At 62.5% G+C, this 20,898-nt stretch overlaps 2 protein-coding genes across 7 annotated transcripts in view; both read left to right on the forward strand.

The window, feature by feature from the left end:
• The window catches only part of TLE2 (TLE family member 2, transcriptional corepressor), a 38,738-nt gene that overhangs the window by 12,605 nt on the left and 5,235 nt on the right, over nucleotides 1-20,898 (forward strand). Inside the window, exons 1-9 of one of the 5 annotated variants that reach the window (XM_065042163.1) lie at nucleotides 14,466-15,286; nucleotides 15,365-15,462; nucleotides 16,067-16,130; nucleotides 17,172-17,216; nucleotides 18,821-18,883; nucleotides 19,048-19,122; nucleotides 19,498-19,678; nucleotides 19,869-19,969; nucleotides 20,740-20,832. The exons of 1 other annotated variant lie outside the window; for it this stretch is intronic. In XM_065042163.1, the coding sequence (XP_064898235.1) occupies nucleotides 15,263-15,286; nucleotides 15,365-15,462; nucleotides 16,067-16,130; nucleotides 17,172-17,216; nucleotides 18,821-18,883; nucleotides 19,048-19,122; nucleotides 19,498-19,678; nucleotides 19,869-19,969; nucleotides 20,740-20,832 (744 nt within the window). In that variant the 5' untranslated portion in view covers nucleotides 14,466-15,262. Of the gene's footprint in view, nucleotides 1-14,465; nucleotides 15,287-15,364; nucleotides 15,463-16,066; nucleotides 16,131-17,171; nucleotides 17,217-18,820; nucleotides 18,884-19,047; nucleotides 19,123-19,494; nucleotides 19,679-19,868; nucleotides 19,970-20,739; nucleotides 20,833-20,898 lie in introns of those variants that run through there. 3 more of the 5 variants (XM_065042162.1, XM_065042165.1, XM_065042164.1) reach the window with 3 other exon arrangements.
• Nucleotides 1,139-8,671, forward strand: TLE5 (TLE family member 5, transcriptional modulator). 2 transcript variants are annotated; one of them, XM_065042174.1, is made up of 7 exons: nucleotides 1,139-1,396; nucleotides 1,789-1,886; nucleotides 3,159-3,222; nucleotides 4,865-4,909; nucleotides 5,940-6,002; nucleotides 6,848-6,922; nucleotides 7,564-8,671. In XM_065042174.1, the coding sequence occupies exons 1-7, from the start codon at nucleotides 1,370-1,372 to the stop codon at nucleotides 7,780-7,782; spliced, it is 591 nt and encodes a 196-aa protein (XP_064898246.1). In that variant the 5' UTR covers nucleotides 1,139-1,369; the 3' UTR covers nucleotides 7,783-8,671. The 2 variants fall into 2 exon arrangements, with proteins under 2 accessions (XP_064898246.1, XP_064898245.1); XM_065042173.1 differs by having other exon boundaries at nucleotides 1,147-1,396; nucleotides 7,561-8,671.

A 20,898-nucleotide genomic window follows, 5' to 3' on the forward strand; every position in this document is an offset into this window, starting at 1 on the left:
ATCCTTGGCATGAAGCTGCCACAGTTTTCACTAATATGGAGATGTTGAAGTGAAAAAAAAAAGCTACTGCACAATATGCAGGAGGTGTCACAATAACTCAGCCTCTATTATATATTGTTCTCTTTATAATAAATACCACAACAGCCCAGCCTGCATCACTGGGGTCATAACAAGTAGGGGTTTATTTTTAATCAGAAAATGTACTGATTTTTAAAGATAGACACACAGCAGCATCTGAACCTGGTGAAAGCTCCATGTGCGCTCACACACCAGCATGTTCCTGCCTGTTAATCTCAGGCTGGCTCCCAAGGACCTGAGCCCAGCTCAGCTCGGGCACATCCGCGTGTGTGACACGCAAGAGGCCCCATGGCAACCAAGTCCTTCCAGCAACAAAGTCTGTGGCTAAATTCCCCACCTCTCTGCAGGGATGCCATTGATCCCCCAGGACAGAAACTACAGGGTCTGCTCCTCAGGCATCAGGTTTAGCACCAAAGTTTGCATCCAGAGCAGCATTTACCATTGTCTGGAGATGGGAGATTTGCTCGGGGCCAGCTGCAGGTGAATTCCCTCGCCTTTGCCTTCCCTCCTGCTCATTGAAATAAAACAAAACAACTCCCTATGTAAACTTGCACTTGGGGAAGGATGTGAAAATGAAAATCCAATGGTGCTCCCCACATTGCCAGCGCGGTTCAGGTCCTGCGGTGCCACATCAGGTTTAAGAACCTGTGAGAAACCGGAGCGGTGGCTTCATTAACAGCAAAGCTTCCCCTTCCATCTAACACCAGGTAATAAGGATGCGATGGCAGGAGCCGCAGGAATTACCTTTACCGGGTAGGTCAAGACACTTCCAACCAAGGGAGCCGCGGAAGGCGAGCAGCCCCGTCGGTGCTGCCCCAGCTCCCGTGCCCGACCGAGGGCCGCGGGCACCGGTCCTGGAGCCACCCCGGCCAGGGGAAATAACCCCGAGGCCTCCGGTTTACCGCCCCCCGCTGCGCTCCCGGCCCGGCCGGACCCCCCGCAGCCCGGCCCGGTGTCCGCGGCCGCCGGCGCCGCGCGGCGGGGGCGGGACCGGCGGGGGCGGGGGCGGCCGTGGGCCCGCCCGGCCCGGGGAGGCGGCGGCGGCAGGTGGTGCCGAGCAGCCGCAGGACGGAGCCGGAGCCGCAGCCGCCATTAGACAATAGGCTCCGGCGGCGGGGCGGCGGGAGCGGCGCGGGGCGAGCGGCGCGGCCGGGGCGGGGCGGCCGCGGGGCCGGGGCGGCCGGGCCCGGCGCGGACAAAGGCGGCGGCGGCGGCGCGGGGAACCGCGGCGGGGGTGGCGGCAGCAGCAGCAGCAGGGCCGCTCCGTGCGGGGGCCGAGCCGCAGCCTGACATGATGTTTCCACAAAGCCGGCACTCGGTACGGCGGGGCGGGGCCGAGCACCGGGGGCCGCGGGGGCCGCCCGGCCTCTGTGCGGCGGGGCCGAGCTCGCCGAGCGCCTCCCGCCGCCGGCAGCGAGCGGCCGGGGGGGTCTCCCCGCCCCCCAGCCCCGGCCGGGCCCCGCGCCGGCGGAGCCGCTGCCGGTGTCGAGGGGCGGCGGGGCCGGAGGCAGCGCCCGGGGAAGGGCCCACGCGTGACCTTGGCCGCGTCCCGGGTTGATATCACGGTCCCCGGGGCGCCGCCGGGCCCGGCTTGCCCGTGCCGGGTGCAGCCCCGGTGCCGAGCGAGGTGGCCCCGTCGGGGGCGGCGGGACCGGGGCGGGCTCGGGGCAGCTCCTGCCCGGCGCCCAGCGCTGTCTCCTCTCGTTCAAGGGCTCCTCTCACCTGCCGCAGCAGCTGAAGTTCACGACCTCCGACTCCTGCGACCGCATCAAGGACGAGTTCCAGCTGCTGCAGGCCCAGTACCACAGGTACGTGCTCCCGCACACCACGGGCCCGGCCGGGTCCGCCCGCAGCCTCCGCTGGGAGACCAGAATCGTTGGTTGCTTTGCTGCGCGGACTGAGCGGGGGTGCCCAGGCGGGGACCCGGTTGCGTAGCTTGGGTCACCTTTGGCTGGAGGAGGACCTGAGGCAGGGGATTAGTCACGTCCACTCGGAGCCCAGCGAGGAGAACCTGCATCTTCCCTCTCCAGCCGAGGTCTGTCCTCCGAGCGCTGCTCGGCCAGGACCCTTCCAGGCCTCCTGCGTCCTGCCGGGACTGTTCCTCGGTTCCTCTTGCTGGCTGCCATTCTTGGACGGCTAATGCTGCAGGGAGCGCTTTGATCCAAAAGCTTCTGCTTTTCTGCGGGTGCGTGTGGAAATACTTCTGCTGACCCGAACAGTCTGTTACTGTGCGTGTCAGAAATACACGTGAAGCTCTTGGGTTGAATCACCTGGGGGATGCCTCTGCCGTGGCCCAGCAGGCTGCGTCGCACTTGAGGTGGTGTCGTCCTGGCAGGAGCAGGCGGAACAACTGTTGGGCACAGGCCATTCCTGGACATCCCCTTGTCTCTGGGCAGTGGGGAGCCCCAGAAAGGGGCCGCTGGAAGGGAGGGTGTCCCCCCCACCCCACTCCACCCTCTTGGACTTAATCTGGTGGGGAAGAAGCACATTTTGTGTAGGTGAAGCTGTTCCTCGTTTGAAACAGAAAACCGCAGCACACGCTGGCTGCAGTTGCTCGGCTGGTGAGCTGGAGTCTCATAAAACCCTGGGAGCAGTGTCGCTTTCTCTGAAGGGTGTGAAGAACCTAGGGGGGAGGAAAGATAGCCTTTCTTCTGGAGGGACGTGCTGCACTTGAGCTTCCCCCCCAGCCCTCCAGAAACCGCTCTGGCTTTGGTTTTGAAGTTGTATTGCAGCATCCCTTGTGTGCTGCGGACAGGCCCGTCCGCCATCGGCTGGGGAACCGCAAACCCCTCCTTGGGGGGCCACCTCGGCTGCTGCCCGGCTTCCTGCTCCCCACCACGGGGCTTTGCCCTGGGAGGTCATTTTCCAGCTGCTGGATGGTCGTGTGTTGGTGGGGCTGCAGCTGGGAAGCGGGGAGCAGACTCCGAGGTCACCGCCGTGCCAGCACGTGGAGCCGGGACGGTGACGTCCGAGGAGCCGGTGTGGCCGGGCTGGGGCCGTGGGGGAGGCAGCTGCTCCGTGGCCGTCGTCTCTCTCACCTCCTGTTTTGTGGTTTTCTTACTGTTTTTTTGGCTTTTCAGCTTGAAGTTGGAATGTGACAAACTAGCCAGCGAGAAGTCGGAGATGCAGCGTCACTACGTCATGGTAAGGACCGGCCCTGGCGGCGCGGGGGTGCGGGTGGGGGCTCCAGTTTTGCCTTCGCGCCATGGAGCGGCAGGTCTCTTGGCAAGGCTGAAACTGGCTTTTCTGAAAGCGGGGCTTTTTCATGTTATCCTTGCAGGCAGGGTGACAGTTTGCCTGCCAGGTGATGAGGACGAGCCCTTTAGCAGGGGGATACCGGGCAAGGCCGTGCTCTGTGCCTTCCCTATCAAGGAGCTAAGAGGAGGTTGTGATACTGTCCATAAAGATGAGCTGGTGTCTGCTTGCCAGCTGCTGCACCTGCCCTAGAAGGAAGAGATAAGATGGAGAAATGAATACAGCAGCTCCTCAGAGGGGAGCTAGGGCTTTAAAACCAGCAATAAGGGAGCTGCCCCCTCCATCCTCCTGTGCTGTCCGTGTGTCCAGACTTCAAGGCTGTGGGGTGCAGGGGTGCTTGGTGCTGGGTCATGGATTTCCTCGTGTGTTAGCGGGAGGTCTCCCCGCTCCCTGCGGTCAGTGATTGCTTCCTGGGCCCGGCCGCCTCTATGGACGGTCACCTCCAGGTGTGGCTGAGATGGATGATTTTCCTTTAGTGCTGACAGTCACCAGGATTGATTCAGAGGGGAAGGGCTATCGCTGGTTGTGCGGCACTCGAGGCTTCGCAGGCGCCGCGGCTCCTGCCTTGTTGACGGCAGAGCTGCTGTGGCTCCCACCGGCAAGCGAAGAGGAGCCTTTCTGTGGATGTGCAAAGCTGCTCCAGCTGCTCTGATTTTTGAATAAGTCACAATTAGCAGCTCGGGGGTCGGGCTCCTGCTTCCTGCTCAGTCTTCAGAATGCAAAGAAGCCTCGAGAGCCGGCAGCGGTGCTGGCGCAGGCTGAGATCATGGCGATACCAAGCTGGGCGCTTCTCAGGCTCGCGGCGTCAGCACCAAAACGCCAGTGAGCTTCTCCTTGAATTAAATGAGCACAGATGTGGATTTTTCTTTCCCTTCGGAAGAATCGCGATTGCAGCCTGCGAGCTGAGGGAGGAGATTTCTAAACTATCAAACATCAGCCTTCACACGGCTCCTTCCAGGGGTCAGGATTTAGTGGCTTCTGCCAATAGATTACTCCACAGCTGCCTGTTGCTGCTGAGCAGGGGTTTTCTGGGTGGGTTTTTTGGTGTGTGTGTTTTGTACCACGCAGCTCCTTCCCAAACAGCTGGACCTGCGCGCAGCTGGATGTGTTCCTTGCTAGATGAAGCCCAGTTGCGATCTCCTCCATTTGCTGCTGAAGCAGCCACGCAGGCGTTAGGACGCAGGCCAGGCAAAGCTCGCGGTCAGGCTCTCTGTTTGGCTGTGGATATGGAAACCTGCAGAGCCTTTTTCCAGGTTGGAAGCAGCGTCGCTCGCTCTCACCTCGATGCCGACGGTTCGGAGGTGCCGCGTGGGCCCCGTTGGTGGGTTCCCTCGCAGCGTGAGGGTCTGTGTCGTGTTTGCCTCCCGCTGTCTTTGCTTCCCAGGGCTGGCCTCTGCTCTTCCATCCTTGCCCAGCCTCTGTGAAGACATCGCTAGGGACGCAGCAGTTCCCAGCGCTGCGGTACGAAGCCGCTTTACCTGGTGGACACTCGACTTACAGTTTCTTTTGTTCTCTTCTCCCCCCCGTACAGTATTACGAGATGTCCTACGGGCTGAATATTGAAATGCACAAACAGGTAGGGGAAGGCGTTTCCAAGTTCTCTAATTCCTGGGGACGGTGTTTGGTCTGCTGCGCTTTGCCCCCTGTCACTTCGGTGGTATTTCGGCGACTAGAAGTGCCGTGAGCCTGTAAAACGTCAGGGTCGCGGTGCCGGACTGAGGGTCCCACCCTGGGCTGTGGGCGCATTCTGCTGCTCCCCAGGGTCTGAACGCGGTTTGAGCGGCAGACGCGGCAGCGCAGGTGGCGAGTGGAGGGATGGGGAGGGCTGGAGATGACCCTGGGTCCCTCCCCAGGCCCTGGGTGGGCTCCTGGCCCCGCTGCCTTCCCTGTGCCTGGGAAGGTTTGTTGTGATCACAAGAAGCGCCTCTGGCTCCCGCCGGGCTCTTGCTGCAGGGCAGAGCGCCCTTCTCTTGGGCTGTGATTAGGTAACGTGATGACAGACCTTCTAAGAAAGACTCCTTCTGATAGAGACTCTGCTGCAGCCTGGATAAGTTTGTTCATTACCCTCACTGGTGGTTAAGCTGTTAATTATCCCCAGTGGCTAATTACCTGTGCTGTTAACAACATGAACCTCCTCTGAGCCTGACTCTATCTGGCTTCAGCTCCCAGTCACAGGCTCGCCTGCGTGTTGTGGCTCACTTATAAAGCCTCGTAGCAAAATCCTGTTCCCCACAAAGGCACTGGGTGCCTCCGATCCCATCGCCCTCGTTGGTGAGCCTGCAAGCCTGGCTTCCCTGGGAAAACCTCATCAAATGTAATTCAACACATCCCCACTGCTCTTGGTTTGTTAAATGAATATTGGAGACCCAGAGAGGGAGGAGAACGTTGAAAGCTTTTTGCAGTCAGCAGCACTGATTCATTTAACTGTGCAGGGGGGGTGAGGTGACACCCCCACCCCTGCCCCATGGCACCAGGACACCTTTCTGGGGGGAAATGTGTTTTCTTAGGGCTGTTGAGGGACTTGGGGAGGGAAGAGCAGCCAGTGCTGAGGGAGGTCAGTCCAGAGCCACCTGATGCTTTTCCTCCCCATTCTTCTCCCCTCCTAGGCTGAAATCGTCAAGAGGCTAAATGGGATTTGTGCGCAGGTTCTGCCCTACCTTTCACAAGAGGTGAGTCCCCCGGCTGGGCCTGGGGGCACGTCCGTCCCCTTCCCTGGCGGATGGGGACAAAGGTGGGCTCTGTTCTCTCCCACCTGTGAGTCCTGAGTCATTGGCCACTTCTGCACTGTGGGAGCTTTGGGCAGCTAATTGGAGGAGGGTGGTGTTCAAAAAAATACCCCCATCTGGTTCCTCTGCCTTGTTAATTAATGCAGCTGATGGGCTCCTCCCACTCTCCTGAGAAATTAATTGGGAGGGCACTGAAGTTGCTGCTTGAGGCAGGAGGAACGTGAAGCGCCTCCGGTGCTGTATCTGGTATCTGCCCATCTCCCTGCAGAGCCCAAACGCCGCGGCTGCTCCGTGGCTGGTGTTTTGGTGTTTATATCCCAGCTGTGGGGTGCAGGCTGTTTCTGGGTCTGTGTTAGTTATGGGGCTGAGGGATGGGCTGTGTTCTTCCCATCCACCCATTCTCAGGGGAGACAAAGTGGCTTGCTGATGGGATCAGAGCTGCCTAATAGCTAAGCCACGGTGAAACCTTTTGCATCTTAATGCAGCCCCTTTCCCCTCCCCACCCCTGTCCTGCTGCCAAGGGACGAAGCAAAATCCATTCTCTGGAGAGCACTGGGCAGGTGTGGTGCTCAGAGCCCTCATGCTCTCAGAGGAGCAAGGACAGTTGTCCTTTATTATTTAAAGTAAGTGATACAGCTGTTTTTCCTGCTGGTGTCTGGAGCAGCTGTGCTGGGTTCTTCCACAGCAGCATCTTCCAGCTGCTGCAGTTGGTACCCAGGATGGGTCCCTGTTCTCCTTCCCTCTGGCACCAGAAATGACCCCGAATCCCTCTGTTCTCCCCACACCAGCATCAGCAGCAAGTCCTGGGAGCCATTGAACGAGCCAAGCAGGTTACGGCGCCAGAACTGAACTCCATCATCCGTGTACGTGATGCACATTTAGTTTGGGTTTGGCGGGGTGGCAATCGGTGTGTTTGGCCTTGGAGATGGAGCTGGACAGGGGAGTCACCACCTGGGGATGTGCAGCCCGCGGGGATGAGCTGGGAGCGCTGGGCTGGTCCTGCTGGCGTGGGGCTGGTTTTGTGCAGGGGTTGCACAAAAGTCATTGTTACGACGTGGACGTGAGTTTGCAGGGGAGCACGGATCCCTGCGCCGGCCCAGCAGGGTGCAAGGAGAGCAGCTTTGGGTTTGAGGAGGAGCTGCAGCAGCTTCTTGACATGAAAACACCATCTGCTCCTGGTCAGGGTCGGGAGGGCTTTAGCTGCATCCTCAGAACATGCCGGAGTCTGGGGCCAGATGTCCCATGGACCAGGGGCTGTGTGGCGCTGGGGATGTGCTGTTGGGTCCTCTCTCGAGGCTGTCACAGCCCAGGGAATCTGGAATGTGGTTTTTGGGTTGTGGTGGTGGTTGGTTTGTTTTTTCCCCTGAGCCTTTGCTCTCCAGGACTCTGAGGTCCCTGGTTTAAGCTTGGCTGCTGGCACAGGCCCTTGGTTTGGTGCCCAAGTCCACTCAAAATGACAATATCCCTCTCGTGTCTTCTGTCTGTCCATCGTTCCCTACAGCAGCAGCTTCAAGCTCACCAGCTGTCGCAGCTCCAAGCGCTCGCTCTGCCTCTGACTCCGCTGCCCGTGGGGCTGCAGCCGCCGTCCCTCCCCGCCGTCAGCACCGGCACCGGGCTGCTCTCGCTCTCGGCCTTGGGCTCCCAGGCTCACCTCTCCAAGGAGGACAAGAACGGCCACGACGGGGACGCCCACCAGGACGATGACGGGGAGAAATCCGATTAGAGCGGACGGGGGGCCGGGGGGAGGGGGCTGCGGGGGGTGGGGGGGTTAACGCAAGATGCAGTATCTCTCTCTCTAGTTGCTGTGCAGCAGAATGGTGGGGGCTCGTGCTTGGTGGGTCTCCTGCCCCACCGCCATCCCCGTGGACGGGCTGCTCCGCAGCAACGCGAGCGCCGTGGCAGTAACCGTGTGGCCGATCGTGCTCCCCCGTGCCCAGCCTGGCTCCCCCGTCCCTGCTCCATCGCGGAGCCGAGCCCCAGCCCGGCTGTCCCGGTGCCGCGTGGCTCCCGCCGCTCCCCACTTGGTATTTAAAGACGCCCCTCGATCCTGACGGTTTCTGCACAACTTCCTGCTGGGATCCCTGCCCTGAAACCACCTCCTCCCTCCCCAAGCGCTCTCGAGCTCATCGCATCGCCCCGTCCCGGTCCCGTCCCCCCGCGCCCCTCCTGCACTAATACCAGGCCGGCACCTTGCTGTTCTGCATGTATCTGTTCGCACCCAGTCCCGCGGCTGCCGGGCGGCTCCTCGGGCTGGAGGGGGAGCCCCCGCCACCCGCTCCCCTTCGGCATCGCACCCGGCTCGGGGGGCAGAGGGGCAGGGGTCCGAGAGCCTGTCCTGGACCCCCTCCCCGCGCCTCCGCCCCCGTGTAGAGGATACAGCAGCTTTCTCTGTTCTTATCTCCGTGCGCTAGCGTGTCTTCTAAAAAAAGAAAAAAGGAACAAAAAAGAATAAAATTAAATAATAATCTGGTGTTTGTATATAGTCCTTTAGAAAGATCTTGTTTTGCTTTTTGTGTTTAATCACTTGACCTATAATAAGAGGAACTGAAAATGCTGTATCAAGGACGTACAAGCTGTGCCTTTCAAATAAAGAAATAAGAAGGTTGGTTAAATCCGTGACTTGCTGCCTCCTTTCTTGCCACCTTTGGGGTGACCTTAAAATCCTTCCCTCCCTCTCCTGCCCCCTCCAGACAAGGGGAGCTAGTGGGGAAGAACAAGTGGCTTTGCTGGACTCTGCCTCAGTTTCCCCATATGGGAGGTGTCTGGAGGACCTGTTCCCCCCTCCAGGTGATGTGTCCCAGCGCCCTTCCTGGGGGGGGTCAACATTGACACCCGCTGTTCTGGTTTCTCTCCTCTTGTCTCCGCAGCTGCTGGCAGAACAAGGGTCGTGTTGCTGCCTGTGTCCTGCTCCGGGACGTGGCTCCTCGGCCATCCTTCCAAGCCGCGTGTCCGCGCTGGAGCTTTGGCTGGAGCCGGGGCGAGGAGGATGCCCAGGTGAGCGAGGTGAAAGGGACCTGGGAGCTCACGGGATGAAAAGCCAGGAGGTCCGGACTGATGCCACCGCGGGCTCTCGGCTCTTGCTGGAGGAGGAGCGAGCGGTTTGGTGACGCACGGGAATGGCACGGCTCCCTGCGGCTGCCCCAGCTCTGCTCTGCACGTGCATAATTCATTTTTCCGCTGGGTGCAGGGGATAAGCTGCTTCTGTGACACTTGCCCCCCCTGGAAAACCTGGCCTGTGATGCCCTGGGGCTGAGATTGCCGTAACGGAATCGGCTCTCAATAATTAGAGCTGTCCTCTGGCTTCAGAGACTGCTCTGCCCTGATAACATCTTCCCCTCTGTATCTCCCAGGCCAGCTGCAGTGGGAAAATCTCCTTCCCCTGGGAAGGAATCTGTGTCGGGGGAGTCTCGGTGCTTCAGTGCCCAGGCCTGGTGGAAGCCAGAGGGGGAGCGGTGGCCGCTCTGTCCTGCTGGTGCTGGCCAAAGGTGAACATTGGGTGTCTCACCCCGTCCCCTCCAAACCAGGTGCCCGTGCGGGGCTCGATGCACCTGCTGCTCACGCTTTGGGAAGCAGTGAGAGCAGAACGGCTGCTGCGTGGCACGGTGACCAGGTCCAGCCCTGGGTTCCTGCTCAGGAGCCGCCGGAAACGCCGCCGGTAGCCGCGGTCTGACCCCGCGGTCTGGCCGCCGCTCCCAGGGCCTCGCTGAGCGAGCAGCTCTGGTGCGAAAGGCCAGCGCAGCTTCGGGCCGCGGCCGGGCTGCCAAAACCATCTCTGCGCCGTAAGCGCCGCTGAAAACCCCGCTGGGAGCGCGGCGGCCGCGGCGCTGGAGCTGCTCGAGCGCTTTCACCTCCAGGTCAGCGGTTCAACCTTGGCCCGGGGGCAGGTTATTCCTCAGGGGCGTGCAAGGGGGGAGGATTGAGGAGGAACTGGTCTGGGGTGTTTTCAGGCTGGCGGTTTCAGAGGAACGGATGTTCGTGTTGTTAGAGCTAATTAGCAGCCTCCCTTTGGTGGGCAAGGGGTCGAACAACCCACGAGGCTGCTGGCTGAGCATCCTGGGCTGTGGATATCGCCTCGCAAAGTATAAAGACAGAACTTTGGGGCCCTCCAGGTCCCCTCCGGATTCCCAGATCATCATCAGCAGATGCTGAGCCGGACCTCGTGCTCCGCTCCTGCTTGCCCCGCTGCCCCACTGCTGAAGCACCTTGCCAGATTTGGGCTTTGCGCACCAAAATCTGCAAATCTAACCTATACCGTCAGCAAAAAAAGAGTTAACAGCACCTCCCTCCTGACTCTGCCGCTGCAGCAGACTCGAGGAAACGGCTTCTCTCCTTCCAAACAGGGTGCTCTGCCTCGTACCTCTGTGGTGATCGCAGCCGTGAGGCCCCTCTGCTGCCTGGCAGAAGAGATTGAGAAGTGAGAAGTGGGTGACATGAGGCCCCCAGAGCTCTGCTGAGTGGGGTGGTTTGATGGGCTCCTGGCACAGAAACCCCTTCTCTTTGTGTGCCAGAGGTTGGGATACGAGAGCGGGAGAGGGACGTGGGCAGATGGGCTGAGAACCAGCTCTCTATCCTTGGGAAAGCTCAGCGAAGTCCTGGAACGCTAAGCGGGGATGGAGAGCAGTGACAGCCACTGTCCTGTCATCCAAAGAGCTTTAGGATGGAGGGGCCGAGTGCAGAGGGCAGCAGCAAGACCCTGAGCACCGAGCAGCATCCAGACGGGGTTTGACACCGACTCCCGCTCGCAGCTGCCGGGGACTTGGCAAAACTCTGCTGGCTCACGTCTCTTCCCCCTCCCGCCTGCCTGTCATTGGAGGGATCACAAACCCGCATCTTTCCTCCTTGCCGAGGTGAGCGTGTGCCGCTTTTCCACTGGGTCAAGGTTTCCACACCCGCCGGACTCTCAGTCCATCCCTTCCAGCTTGTTCCCATAGGACCGATCCCCCCGTGGCCGCAGTGGAGCCGCTTCCGCCACGTCCCCCTCCCGCTCCCACCCACCCTCCTCATTTTTCAGCGCAGCTTTGCTTGAAACAATGGCCCAGCCTGCGAGCCAGGAATGCTCCGCAGCACGGCCGAGCGGGGCCTCCTTCCCGATTCATCACTAATGCAGGAACGCCGAGCCCTTCCTGGCTGCGGCGCGCGCGAGATAAAAGCTCAAAGAGGCATCAATAATTAAAAACCACTCAAAGCCGCTAAGTGCAAACAGGAGCCAACGCGCAGATCGAAGGCAGCAGCAGAGGCCAGAGCCCGTCGGCTGCTGGCTGCTCCAAGGGCTCCCACGTCTCTCTCGCGGGTGTCCCCACAGCCCTGTGGGCTCGGGGACCTGTGGTTTAGTGCGGGGCTTGTGGTGCTGCACACCCCTGGTTGCCAGTGCAGTTTTGGCTCAGTTCTTGTGGACTTGCTGCCAATCCCTTCCCTCAGTTTCCCGTCTCATCTCACGTTCCAGGACAGACTCAGCCCCTGTTTGTGCCAGCTGCTGGTATCAACGCCCAGGGAAATTCACATGGGAAGGTGCCAGGAGCGCCGCTCTGCTCAGTTCAAGGCTCCTCATCCAAGTGAGAAGCTGAAAACAGGATGGTTTGGAAACTTCGTGGTCGCCTTTGTTCCCTGCTTCCACCAGCCAGGCATTTACTGCTTGATGGGGTCCCGGTAAGGAAAATCCGAATCTTCTAAATCTGCTGATCGCAGTTCTACTCCCCTTACCCCATAACGACCCTATCAACCCGAAAATCCCGCACGCAAACCCACCAACACCCAGCTGTCCAAAAGCCCACCCAGCGCTGGGCTTGCCCCTGTGCTTAAACTGAAGAGGCAGGTCCAGAGAACCCGTCTGCAAAGAACGGGGCCGAGAGAAGGGCAGGGAGCTGAAAGGTGAAATCGTCAGGCTAATTCCAGCAGCAGCAACCTGTTTGGCTTGGACCTGGGTTCAAACAGAGCTGCCGAGCATCCAGAAGCCCGGGCTTGTTTGGTTTCTCATGGTATAAACAGGCGGGCTGTTCAGAGAGCTGGCCTCTTGAGCCTGGCGTGCATTTCAAACGCCCTCGTCCTTTGGGGCTCTTCCAGGAGCTGCTGGTCCCGGGCACAGAGCGCGGCTGCCGTGGGGAGCCGGGCCCCGGCCGGTCACCCCGCAGCACCGGCGGCACCAGAGCTGAGCCCGGCTTTGCTGCTGGGCTCAGCCCGGCTTTGCTGTTGGGTTGTTCAGCCCGGCTTTGCTGTTGGGTTGTTCAGCCCGGCTTGCTGCCGGGCTTAGCCGGGCTTTGCTGCCGGGTTCAGCCCGGCTTTGCTGCTGCGCTCAGCCCGGCTTTGCTGCTGAGGTCAGCCCGGCTTTGCTGCTGGGCTCAGCCCGGCTTTGCTGCTGAGCTCAGCCCGGTTTGCTGCTGGGCTCAGCCCGGCTTTGCTGCTGGGCTCAGCCCGCTTTGCTGCTGAGCTCAGCCCGGCTTTGCTGCTGGGTTCAGCCCGGCTTTGCTGCTGGGTTCAGCCCGGCTTTGCTGCTGGGTTCAGCCCGGCTTTGCTGCTGCGCTCAGCCCGGCTTTGCTGCCGGGCTCAGCACGACTTTGCTGCTGCGCTCAGCCCGGCTTTGCTGTTGGGCTCAGCCCGCTTTGCTGCTGAGGTCAGCCCGGCTTTGCTGCTGAGCTCAGCCCGGTTTGCTGCCGGGCTCAGCCCGGCTTTGCTGCTGGGTTCAGCCCGCTTTGCTGCTGAGCTCAGCCCGGCTTTGCTGCTGGGTTCAGCCCGGCTTTGCTGCTGAGCTCAGCCCGGTTTGCTGCTGGGCTCAGCCCGGCTTTGCTGCTGGGCTCAGCCCGCTTTGCTGCTGGGTTCAGCCCGGCTTTGCTGCTGGGTTCAGGCAGCTTTGCTGCTGGGCTCAGCCCGGCTTTGCTGCTGGGTTCATCACGGCTTTGCTGCTGGGCTCAGCCCGGTTTGCTGCTGGGCTCAGCCCGGCTTTGCTGCTGAGTTCAGCCCGGCTTTGCTGCTGAGCTCAGCCCGGCTTTGCTGCTGGGCTCAGCCCATCCTCTGCCCTGTGCCTGAAGGGAGGATTGGGACCAGCTCCCTTTGCTGCTGCTGCAAAGGGGTAACTGCGCTTGTTTTCTCCCCCCACTCCCAGCACACGCCGAACCAAATTCATCTCCAGGTTCCAGGGCCCACGCCAATCGTTAACAGAGAGTGACGAAGATGTGTGTGACATCCAGCACTCCAGAGCGGCCATTCCAGGTTTACCTGTGTCACTTTCCAAGATGGGAGAGCAGAGAAACTGCATAAGGAAAAATGTTGATTTTCGGCAAGGAGTTTTGAGAAATGGTGCAAAACAACATCTTGTCCTCTCCTTCTCTTGAAACACAATTGGAAATTATTCCAGCTTTTGGAAAAAAAAAAACAAACACTTTCCTTCAATTAAAAGCTCCTCCAATAAGGCAACAAACCAAAAAGAAAGTATTTGAAACTTCGCATTTGGGTTAAAATATGTATATTCATATGTGCAGCCCTATGATATACACGCACGCATATACATGCATAGAAGGAATAGGAGGTTTTTCAAGGGCTCTGGACCGCGGGGCTGGACGGGGCTGCTGACCCGGGGAACGGCCGCGGCCCCGGGATGGGGGCGTCTCCGGTGCCCCCCCCACACCGCCAGCACACAGCGAGTAAATAACACAATTAATAAAAGATAAGCATGAAATGGGAGGCATTAAATATTTAACCTCGCGCCTGCCCAGGTGCAGCTGCTTCCTGCAATATTTAAGCATCGGTCCTCGCTCTCCCGTGACCGCCCCCAAACCGGGATCGCGGGGGGGCCCTCGGTGGGGCGGGGGTGACTGCGGGGGCAGCGCTCGGTGCCCCCGGAGCCAGCGGGACCGTCCCGGGGCAGAGCCGAGCGCCGGGGCCGCTCGCGGGGTCCCTTTTCCCCGGGGGTTCCCCCCGCGCCGCCTAAGGAGCCCGAACCCCGCGGCCCCGCTCCCCCGGGGCCGCCGCCCCACGTTACTTTGAGTGGCAGCCGGCGGCCGCCGCAAAGCCTTGTGGGCTCGGTAATCCGCCCGATCTGCGCGCCCGCGGGGGGAGCCCCGGCACCCGGCGGCTCTGGGCCCGGCCCGCCCGAGGGGCCCGGGCGCCGCCTCACCGGGCGCTGGGCGGGCAGCGGGCGGGCCGGTTCGCTCCCGGTCGCCGCCGTCGCGCACGGGGCGGCACACGGCGAACTACAACTCCCAGCGTGCCCCGCGGCACCCCGACTGGCGCTCCCGCGGGCCGCTCGATGCCTATTGGCCTGCCCGGGATGTGTCGTCACGAACCCATGTGGGAACGGGGTAGGGCGATTGGCTGGCGCTCCGGTGGCGGCAGCCAATGGCAGGCGCGGCGACCGCCGGTGCGGGCTGTGAGGCTGGTTAAGGTGGAGCTGCCCGGCGGCCGCACTCCCGGTGGGGCTGTGCCGTCCCGGGGTCGCTCCCGTCCGGGCAGGTGAAGGGCCGGTCCTGAGCTTCCCCTTGGCCTTAGGCTCTTTGCAGCCCCGCGCCCAGCCCCGGCGGTGAGCCGGCACCCCCGCGCACCGGGGGCCGCAACCCCCCGCTCAGGACAACTTCGTTCGTGCTTTCGGTGCCCCCGCGCTGCCCCGCTGGCGGCCGGTGTCGTGTCTGTCCCGGGACCGGGCTGCTCTCAGCCCTAGGGGCAGTCGGGTCGGCTCCGCTCCCTCCTCTGCCCGGCGCTGGAGCAAGTGTGCCCGGGCTGGCGGACATGCGGGAGGGGGGTCCCGGGGCTCGGGGGCCGCCCGGGCCGCCGCGGGCACTGAGCCGGTGCGGCCAGCGGGGCCGGAGCTCCGGTGCTGCCCGGGCTGGCGGCGGAGACGCTCGCTCCCGCCGCCCCGAGCGCCCTGGCGTCCGGCGGGGATGCGCCACCTTAAGCGGGCGCTGGCGGACGGGGCGCTCGGGGCTGGGCGGCAGCTCCGGGATCCGGACACCGCCGGGTCCGCCGGCGCCTCCCGCCCCGTCCCGCCCCCCATGGAGACCCCGCGGCCGCCGGGCCGCCCCCCCCGCCCGCCGCCGCCTTCGCCCCGCCCGAGCCGCTCGGCGCCCCCGCCGCCCCCCCGCTGCCGGCGTCGAGGCGAGAGACCCCCGGGGACCCCCGGAGCGCGGCCGGGGGAGCGCCCCCGTTAGGGCGGGAAGACGGGCGGGGAGCAGGGGCCGGGGAGCGGGGGGGCCGGGGCCGGGGCTGGGGCTCTCAGGATGTTCCCGCAGGGGCGGCACCCGGTAAGTACCGGGGCGGGTCGGGCTGGGCGAGGGCAGCGCGGCGGAGCCGCAGGGTCCAGCCGGGCCGCTTCTCCGCAGACTCCGCTCCAGCCCGGGCAGCCCTTCAAGTTCTCGGTCCTGGAAATCTGCGACCGCATCAAGGAGGAATTTCAGTTCCTGCAGGCTCAGTACCACAGGTGAGGGCGGAGCGGGGCTGCAGGGAACCCCTGGTTTGGGGGGAGCGTAGGGCAGGGCGTGGGGAGACGAGTGGCTCAGGGGGCAGGAGGCAGCTGCGTGTCGGGCAGGGGGAGCGTTCAGATAAGGGGCGTAACAGGGACTGGGGGGAGTCCGGGTATGGGGAGAGGTTGGGGCAGAGACCGGAGGGTGAATTGGGGCAGGAGAAGATGGAGAACGGGGAGTCCTCGTGAAAGGAGCGCTTGGGGAAGAATGGGAGAGGGGTCTGGGCTGAAGGGCAGCATGAAGCCTTGAAATGGGGTGCCAGGTCTTCACTGGAGGTCACAACGGGGAGACCACCCACGGTTTGTTTCCCCCGGCTGAGCTGGGTGTAGGGCGACATGGAGGGGACGGCACCGGGAACGGGGCTCTGGGGGGGTGACAGTGTCTGGGGGCAGCGCAGCTGTGGGTTGGGTTGGACCCCCAGCGATGGCAACACCAGCCCCGTGGCCCCACAAACCTGCGGGGCTGGAGCTGTGCTGAGCTTGCTGAGTTCGCAGGGTGGAAAGCAGGGACGGGGGAGACGGGGCGGGAGATGCAGGTCTGAGAGTGAAAACCCCTTTGCAGCCTGAAGCTGGAATGTGAGAAGCTGGTGAGCGAGAAGACGGAGATGCAGAGACATTATGTCATGGTGAGTTACCCCAGCCCTGTCCCCCGTGTCCCCCCGTGTCATCCCTGACCGCCGTCCTCCATGAGGTCCTGGGCTCTGGGTCAATTCAGCCGCTCACCTGAATGGGCCAGTGGGCTCCCCAAGCCCCCCTGCCAGGGGTCTGCGTGGCTTGGGTGATGGGGCTGGGGGGACGTGAGATAGGAAGGAGTTAATGGTTATTCCTAGCAACGGCTGGCTCTTCTGCTGCTGCTGCTCTGTGCCACTCGAGCCCAGGAACTGTGCCATAGGTTTTGTCTCTTTTATTTTCTCCTTTCCCTTTTTCTGTTTGGCCTCTTAAGAGATCCCCACCATCCTTCCTGTCTCTCTCCCAAGGCGGGCTGGGCTTGGAACTGATTGATACCCAAAGGCTGGTGTTTTGGGTGGAAGGGGAAGCTGCCTTTAGAAGGAGCAGGGAAGGACCCCTCCTATGTTTCCAGCGAGGGGTTAATCCCCCCAACAGCGACCACCCCAGCCTGTCCGTTTGCAGCCCTGACAGGAGGGGGAGCTGCTGCTGGAAGGAAGGGAAAAGGATGGGAATGGCAGAGCTGGAGCAGCATTCCCTCCCCTGCAGCATCCGACATAACCAGCCGCTCCAGGGAAAGGGGGAACCCAAATTATGCCATCCTGAAGGCAAACAGACCTAAAACGGAGCATCCCCCATCCCCTGGGTGATGACAGCCCGGTGTGTGAGGCCAGGGGTGTGCTGCGCTTTACTGGCACGTTCTGTCACCCACCAGTTGGGATCTCTTCCCGCATCCTGGAGGCTCCGGGGTTCCCAGAGCTGGGCTGGAGGACGATGAGTCCTCTGGCCCCTGTTCTCCTGGTCGCAGTCACAGGGGTTGGACGGTCTGTGCTGTGGCTGCTCCTGCCTTGTCCCGCGCTGGTGGCGCAGGTCTCGGCCGTGGGGCAGCTGTTTGTCACGGGCTGGGGGCAGAGCCTGGGGGGGTCGCGAGCCCCCGGCTGGGAACGGGCCGTTTGCTCTGGGCAGCCCCTGACCACGCTGTGTTGTGATTTTGCTCCCAGTACTATGAGATGTCCTACGGGCTGAACATTGAAATGCACAAGCAGGTGAGTGAGGGGGGGTCTGGGGGACGGTGGGCTGGAGACTTTGCTGGGAAACGACCTCCCTTGTCCCCACGGAGCCGCAGCGGCACGGGAGATGCAGCACGGCCCTGGGTGTGGGGCTGCCATGCAAAGTGGTTCAGCAGGGACCAGGCAGGGTGCTGTGGGACAGGGTCTCCTCCCCACGTCCCAAAGCACCTCTCGGAGCCTGGCCACGAGCCCGGTGTGCGCACATCCCTGCGGCCCCAGATGCAGGAGGGAGTGTGGAGGGCACTGCAGGAGCCGGAGCCCAGAGGCAAATGGATTCTGTCTTTTTTTAAATCGCTTTTTCCTTTCCCGAAGCCAGAGGAGTGTTTTCACCCTTCCCTGGTTCCCCTTTTGTTCCAGCGTTAATTTGCTTTCCCTCTTCAGATTTATCAATCTAGTCATCACAGGCTCTCTGCCAGGGAAATTAGTTTGGAGCAATGCCTGACAAAGTGGCAAGTCAACTGCCATGTTCCTCCAGCTGGCTCAGCCCCTCCGAGCTTGCTCCTTTTGTTAGCAGGGAGAGTTGTAGAGCCCGTGAGCGCGTTCCTGCCGTCCCCATGTGCTCCCAGCTCCAGCGGGATGATAGAGACCCGGGGTGGGGTGACAGAGGCCATGGCCAAGTGGTTGGGAGAGGGACCCTGGGCGGCTCCTGGCTGTGCCTGGGCAGGAGGGGTCCAGAGAGGGGGTGTCTGGCTCCCGGGTCCCATTTGGGTCTCAGGGCAGCGGGTGACGGGTGCTGCTGGAGGCTCCCCAGGTAAACGTTCCCTTTGTTCTTTGCCGGCTTTGTGCGTGGTTTGACCTCTCTGCCGCGCTGCCAGGGATGGTGGAAACCTGAGACGAGAAAGCACTTCAGAGCAGCCGATCCCTCTGCCAGTGCCAGAGCGATTTGTGGTGGGTGGGGGGGTCGAGTTTTTCCCAGGGGGTGCGGGCTTCCTTTTGGAAGCCACATCCCTGTCCCTTGGGAAGCGCCACTTACCCGGTGGGACACGGCTGGGCTGTGGGTCTGAGGAGAGGACGGGGGTACGGGGATGCTCAGGGGGCTGCGGGGGGGAGCGGGAGCCCCTGCTCCGCCAGGCAGGGAGGGCAGAGCCCGTGCCGGTCAGTGCTTTGCAGTGTTTTGCTGGCATGGTGCAGAGAGCTGAATCCGCTTGTGGCAGTTTTGCGTCCTCCTTGCTCTCCCTCTGGCTCCAAGTCCAGCGTTCGGGGGGGAGCAAGTGGCAGCTCCGCTCCCCTGCCCGGCCGCGGGTGGTGAGAGCGGCAGCCACAAAACCACAGCGGGTTTGGGCTGAGCAGAGCCAGCCGGGCTGTGAAAGGACTGACAGCTCGCAGCTTGGTTTGGCCTGTGTCCGTGGGGGAATTTAGGAGTTGGGTGCCCTCCTGTGTGCCTGGGGGGACACAGCGGGCTGGGAGGGTCCCCCGGCCCTGGGCAGCAGCTCGGGGTTTGTGCTGAGCGGGTGCACACGGGGAGAGCTCAGCTCCTCCTCGGTGTGTCTGCGGGATGCTCGGCTGCCCCTGTGCCGCTGGAGGGGCCGGGCCGGGGCGCGGAGACCCCTGTTTGTGGTGATACCACCTTCCTCTTCCAGGCAGAGATCGTCAAGAGGCTGAGCGCCATCTGCACCCAGATGATGCCCTTTCTGACGCAGGAGGTGAGGGTGGAGGCAGGAGATGCACACTGGGCTGCTCGGGAAAGGGCGAACCCGAGTCCAGCCTGAACAGCGGGAGGCTGGGGGGCAAACCTCTGTCCCTGGGCAGTGCTGGGCTCCCTCTGGCCAGGAGCGGGATGTGACGTCCCCGTTCTCGTCCTGCCCAGCACCAGCAGCAGGTCCTGCAGGCGGTGGAACGGGCCAAGCAGGTCACTGTGGGGGAGCTGAACAGCATCGTCGGGGTGAGTCCCGGAGGCTCCGTCCTGCTGGGCGTTCAGACCGGCGGCGGGGGAAGCCGGGCCGGTAACGCCGGGGCTGCTCCCCTGTGGTCAGAGGCTTTGCCGCTGTGTACTGATGGCGTGGATGGGTCTGGGGTGCTGAGCAAGGTAAAGCGCAGCCTGGGCTTGTCTGCGTGTGTTGGGATCACATCTGCACCCACTCGGGGTGCTTGGGGGAGGTGATTTCCCTTGAGTGTGCAGCCCCCTCCCCTCCTCATCCTCGCACCTCATCGCATTGTGCTTTGCATCGCGGCTCCTGTGGGAGGCTGGGGGTGCCGGGCATGGCTGCTGCCCCCTCTCCTCCCCACTGAGAACCGTTTGCTCTTTCTCTTTCAGCAGCAGCAGCTTCAGCACCTCTCCCACCACGCATCCCCCCTCCCGCTGGCCCCCCACCCCAGCATGCAGCCCTGCCTGAGCGCGGCGAGCGGCACCGCGGGGCTCCTGGCGCTCTCGGGGGCTCTTATGGCTCAGGCCCAGCTGGCCAAGGAGGAGAGAGCGGCCCAGGATGGGGAGAACAGAGGTAAGGGCAAGAAGCACAGCTGGATTAACCCTGGGGCCGGGGGGGAGCAGCAAGCGCTGCACATGGCAGATCCAGCTCATTGAATATCTGCAGATGGGCCAAGTCAGAAGCATGGTGTGATTTTTCAGCCCACGTCCCGCTGTCTCCTCCCCTGTGCTCTCTCCTCTCTGCCCGGGTACTTGGGGCGCAGCCTCCGCATTAACAGCCTCTTCCTCTCCTCCCTCTGCCTCGCTGCCCCGGACCTGCCCGTCCGCTGTGCCGGCTGCCGCTCCAGAGCGCACCCCGAGCCGGGTGAGTCCTCCGGTGGCCTCGACGTGTGGGCGAGTGAACGGGCTTTCGTCCCCCGAGTCCTCTGCTCCCCCACGGCCAGGCAGAGCTCGGGGAGCCCTGGGCAGCGCGGGGGCTCATCCGGCTCCCTTGGCGAGCCCTCGCAGCGGGATTTCCAGGGATGTTTTGTTTCCTGACCTTTTCAAGGCAAACAGCCTGGAGGTGGCCGAGCGCTGGTGGCAGCCGCGTTCAGGCACAAGGGGACGCAGCGGTGGGGGCTGGGGCTGCGTTCATGCAGCTCCTGGGGGGAGAGAAGGAGGGAGAGAAGGTCCCTGTGTTGTGTGGGATGGATCACCCCTGTGATCCCCTGTGTGCCCAGATCCTCCTCCAGAGATCTCCCAGGACACAGGGAGCATCCTTTCTGCTCCGTGCTTGTGTGCGTTGAGGCTCTTCATCCTGCTGTGCTGGAAACCATGGACTGCGTGGGGTCCTGGGCTGGGGGTGTTTTCTCCCAGTCCCCCAGCACCATGAGCTCTGCAGAGCAGCCCTGGGGAGGCCGTGTCCCAGAAACTGCCCCAGCCCAAGCGCTGCAGCTGCTCTGGGAGGAGGGGCGGCCTCTCCGGTGTCACCCCGTGTCTCTCCAGTGTCACCCCGTGTCTCTCCAGTGTCACCCCGTGTCTCTCTGGTTTGCGGGAGGGAAGGGACCGCTTGGTTGCATTGACGCAGTGAGCATGGGGGGTTGGGACACCTGCGGGCAGCGTCTCACACACCTTCCTCTCCTCCTCTCTGGCTAGAGCGTTTCTGCCTCCCCTCCCGAGAGCCCGCAGGACGAGGGGCGGCCGGGGCTGAAGCGGAAACGGGAGGAGAAGGAGCTGCCCGGGCATTACGTGAGTGCAGCCAGGAGGGGCTGGGGACACGGGCCTGGAGGTGACGGGGGGCTCTGTGGGTGCAGA

This window comes from Columba livia, chromosome 27, assembly GCF_036013475.1.
Source record: "Columba livia isolate bColLiv1 breed racing homer chromosome 27, bColLiv1.pat.W.v2, whole genome shotgun sequence".
Taxonomy (NCBI): domain Eukaryota; kingdom Metazoa; phylum Chordata; class Aves; order Columbiformes; family Columbidae; genus Columba; species Columba livia.

Bases quoted from the DNA above. Each gene is read 5' to 3' on its own strand.
- TLE5 (XM_065042173.1), top strand. From the start codon at position 1,370: ATGATGTTTCCACAAAGCCGGCACTCG. The intron at 1,887-3,158 runs GTACGTGCTCCC...TTGGCTTTTCAG, and splicing joins CTGCAGGCCCAGTACCACAG to CTTGAAGTTGGAATGTGACA. The intron at 3,223-4,864 runs GTAAGGACCGGC...CCCCCCGTACAG, and splicing joins TGCAGCGTCACTACGTCATG to TATTACGAGATGTCCTACGG.